At 44.1% G+C, this 4,765-nt stretch overlaps 1 protein-coding gene across 1 annotated transcript; it reads left to right on the top strand.

Moving 5' to 3' along the window:
- Positions 1 to 207: 207 nt before the first annotated feature.
- On the top strand, positions 208 to 637 carry T265_06286 (hypothetical protein; the record flags this gene model as incomplete). Its single annotated transcript, XM_009171506.1, has 3 exons — positions 208 to 307; positions 352 to 429; positions 525 to 637. The coding sequence occupies 3 exons, from the start codon at positions 208 to 210 to the stop codon at positions 635 to 637; spliced, it is 291 nt and encodes a 96-aa protein (XP_009169770.1).
- Positions 638 to 4,765: the final 4,128 nt, after the last annotated feature.

The raw sequence follows: 4,765 nt of genomic DNA, 5'->3' as shown, positions 1-4,765 counted from the left end.
TTATGGTGGTTTGTTGTTTCACGTACTTTTTCTCGGCGCAACTGCTGACTGACTCCTTGCCCCCGAAGTACGTAATCAAACAGCCAATCACAGAATGGCTCACATGGGATTGCAACATCTGTGGGAGAGAAGTGACACTGGTCTGGTAGTAAGAGGACATGACTATAGTACACCAGGTTGAAGCCTGCCACTTTACGGATGTAGAATATGGCCCTTCAGAGTCGACTACAGGTTATTTCTGGATTCGCCTACATAATTCCCTCTGCGCAGTATGTTTATCATTTGATTATGACTCCATATGGGCTATGTAAGCTGTCATAAACTGAAGCAAAGAAACGGGCTTATTTAAAGGTATTGTTGACTGTTCTGGTATGGCACGCACTCTGAGTGCCCTAAATGAAAGAAGTAGTGTAGAGGGTGGGAAGTTAGGTGAGTTAGGGGAGTGGAATGACTTTTCACCCAACTATCGAATGTAAGAGACTATAGGTTGAAGGAACCAAGTAGGAAATACTGCGTTTTTCTAGGTGTACAATTTACCGGTCGTCCAAAAACCACGCTGGATGGCAACGTTGTGGATCCCCTATACCTACACAGTAATGTAAGCGGAGCTCCATTTCATTTGCGCCTCTATCATTAAAAAATGCTTCCTTTTATATTGAACTGTTGGTCTCAACACGGACTAAAGGACTCCCACTGCGTCTGAATGTATGCATCCTTTTCCGCACTTTTGGAGTAGGGCGACGCGGGACCTTCAGATAGTCTAATAATATCATGATCCACAGGGGTGCTCAGTATTCGCACAATGGAATTGAATTTTCGAAGGCTACGACGCGTTCCCGACGGAACAAAACAAACAGGCAACTTAAATCATATACCATTTCAAACTTTTGAGTCCCATTTAGGCATCTTGGGGTCACAGCAAGCTGGGAAATTATTCCACCAGACTTTTTTTCGCAAAAGGTATTGCTGCTACAATGGACAATGTAAGTTGTTGACCTACGGAAATACGAACATAGATTAGGAGGGTTTTTGGTTTGATTACACACACAACGAAATACAACATTCTGCCGCAAGGATATTCTATTGCACATGTAAAGGTTTTGCAGTTGAGAGTGTAGCAACCCAGTCATCCACATACTTGACTGTTCAGCTCACATTCGCTCACTGGATCGCGAGGTTTGTCTCTTGTTCATGCTCACAAAACCACGTCACACTAAGGTGACTCATCGGACATCGATTGTCTGTACCGTCTAGTGAGCGCAAACGGACCTATATATAGGGAAATCGAACACAGCCAGGACACGCAGACTCGCGCGCGCGCAGGGAGTAAGGAGTTAGCCAAACAGCCCAAGTCCACGGACAATAATTGAATACGTGTAGCAGCCAAACTGGGGAGAAAACAGGTTCTCGCTGTCCGGACTTTCACCGAGGGACTTCCACATACGATAAGTTCCTTTTTTGACTTGCTCCCATTTCGCATTGTATTTATTTTATACGCGTTGCAACCCTCCACTGTCAATCATGCTTAGACTTTTATTAGTGCACACACCTGATTTGTATTATGGCTATCGCCACCTATGCACCAATTAGAGCACTGTGCGGCCAATGGGCCCCCGGTCCGCAATAACAAATATTTGACGTGTTAAATAACATCATTAAGGTGACCTCAATCAGTGTCGGCATAATTCCATTTATATTTGCATCTGGTCAATGTTTAATTTGCAAGTAAAATTAATAGTTGTTTGTCGAAGAGTTTTTAGCTACCTCACGATTAATGCGCTGTACCAAGAAGACACTCCAATATCTCGAATACCGTACCAAGCAGAACATTGGGTGGGTTCGTTCACCACCTTCTGTGGAATAATAGTGTAGAAGTTTCCCGCCAAAAGCAGATTAGTATATTCACTGAAAGCATATGCTCACTATTCTGTAAATAATAACACATTTTGAAACATAATTCTTTCTTCTGATATTTGGGATTACCTAGTTTGTCGTGAGTCGAATTAGCGTATGAGGAAACGAAATGGCTTATTGAATCACAAACATGTTTCCAAGAAAAGCAGCACTAATCAAATTTGTTGTGTCCTAATAGTACCTACACCATTCATTGAGGCAATTTTTACTACGAATGAACGTTTACTTGGAAAGCCGGAAGTGTCTTGATATCTAAAACCCTCCCAGGTAAGTGGGGAGAGCCTAAACGGTCGCTGAGTTGCACTGCTATCCATTAGCACGTTATTTTAATTCAACCCATTAAAACTATGGGCTTAAAGGTCACTCATCTTTGTCAAGACTGATGGCGTAATTTACTGAGATGTTCGAATGGTTATCTGGAACAACAATACACATTTACTCATTGGGAATGTAGCGATAGCCTTCTGCATTTGGAAGTGGAGGGTTGCCAGGCACGGCAAAATATAGGCGGTTCTATGCTAGCAACCCTGCTTACTGATAGTGTATTCCATTATAAATCATGGACAAAATGACTCCCATCTATGTATCCGGTGAAATAGCGTCTCCAAGACATGGTCAAACTACACTGGTCCCGATGAGTCCATTTTTCAGCGGAATCATCATCCACTGAACGCAATGTGTGCGCTCAAAGGAGAGGTATCTAGTACTTCGACTACCAATGGGTTGGATGTCTCAGGTGAGTTCTCACTGTCGGTGGTCGAGCCAAAGTTTGGGAAGCCAGGACCAGGGTCAGACGGAGAAATAATCTGCGGTACTACCGTTAGTGGATTTTTCGCCTATTCTTGGAAAAAGTTAGTGGGACGATAGGCAGATTGTTTTAATTGAGGACCCTCCATGTTGTTGAGGTTCCCGGTACGGAGCTTTGAGTGACGCGTAGGTTCGACAATCCCGAATATCAAAAGGAAGAAATGGGTTTGTAATTCTACGGTACTATTTACACAAGGGTAAGCAAATGTGTACAACAAACCTCAACTCTTCACGTTCGTAGCGTCAACAAGTTCACAGGTCTGTCACTGACCGGCACAGTGCAGTGTCAACGTCCGCACACTAAACCATGGCGAGCGGAATGACCGCTCAGTAGCGTGGGTTGCTGTCGTTTCTTTCGACGACGGTTTCGTGATTCCCATTGGACGTGCGATAACACGGATGAGAAAACAAGTCAAGGCAGGCTCAGCAAACCGGACACGAACGCACATGGGTAATTGGTCAGCAGGGCAAATGCACACACAGACACACATGTCAATACCCAAGTGTCGGAAAGGACAACCTCTGCGGCAAGGTGAGTGGCGGGTACGAATAAGCAATTTAACTGGAGATCAAAAGTGCATAGGTGAAGTAAGCAAATGAATGGGGGAATTATCATAAGGTCAAGTTAGATTCAACGCATGTAGTGATGAAACAAGCGAATGCGACGGCTAGTGTATAATAACCCCACATCAATAGTTATTTTGCGGATCCAGTGAATCTTGATACAACTTTGCCGCTAAAATCTGAAGAGAAATGGAGACAACTGTTGGCGATGTTTTGGAATTCAGGTAGCTCGGGTTTGTTCACTGAGACTGGCGGTTGATTCGAAGAATTAAGGGCCTTTAATCTCTTATTTATCGTCCTTGAATACCTGGCCTTCATAAAAAAACCTAAAGAACACCCCTGAACGAGCGAATACGTTTGATTTTTTGTAGCACGAATCCCCTGTGCCAAAGAAGTCCATCGGTATTCACGACAGGAACACTTTACTCCCACAAAATAACACTGACGCTTACACGACTGTGCAAGGAAACGAAAGCTATACGTGACCCGAAGCTCAATCCAATTACGCCGTATCACACGAGGAAGCTGGATTCATTCAACCAAAACAAGCCGAGACACGCGATTCCAAGATTTTTCAGCCTATCCCACCACAGTACGTCGGTTGCAGTGACAGGACTCTCAAACCCATTCTAAAAGATCAGGGTTGTGCCCTGGGTAAGCTATGATTACGGATGCAAACACTAGTCGTTGCTGAGTATCGATAAGAACAAAGACAGTCAAAGACAATGAAATAAAGTCTGGTGTAACTAAAGATGTTTCAGTGAAGGACTGCACACCAACGGAACTGGTGGAGCACCTCTATCAACAGCTTATCCAAAGGGAAGATGTACGCGAGGTCTTGCACTGCAAAATTGATTCACCCTGAAATCCTGAACGCAAATCCAATAAATGGTTGTTTCGTTCTCCTTATAGTCGTGTATAACCCTACTGTGAATAGAACATAGTTTTTGTAGTCTTGCTCGAGTCCGGTTCGGTTTCGAGCCCCAAAATCTAATTACGCAATCCCTAGGGAGATAAGCTTCCTCTGTTCACCCTACACCAACTCCTGTTGATACAGATTCATGTTTACCCTGCAGTTTTAGGATTTCCAAGGGAAATCACTGGTACTGTGGGTTCGGGATGTAAACGTTACAGAACTATTTTCGCCTTCGATGTAAATGCCAGAAACAACGGTGTGAGCAAAGCTCAACGCCCATTGCTCATACAAATAATCACGAGGAGTTGAAAGCATTAGCATGCCGTTCTGTGTGATCAGGTGCTCATCTGTTAAAGCGGCAAAGTGAAACTACGGCAATCCTTCCAAGTTATGAACTCCGTAATGCAAGGTAGATGGAGTTGACCCATCTTCGATCCTACCTGGAGCTCTCCAACTCCTAAAAGTGGTTTACGGGCCATCAGACAGCCTATCGCCTGGATGTGAAGATGTGAGAACCCGTGTCGGTTCCAGTTTACGTAACAGGTTCCGAGTCCAAATCGCTGA

This window comes from Opisthorchis viverrini (assembly GCF_000715545.1).
Source record: "Opisthorchis viverrini unplaced genomic scaffold opera_v5_131, whole genome shotgun sequence".
Lineage (NCBI taxonomy): Eukaryota > Metazoa > Platyhelminthes > Trematoda > Opisthorchiida > Opisthorchiidae > Opisthorchis > Opisthorchis viverrini.
This window is presented reverse-complemented; position numbering and strand designations above follow the sequence as displayed.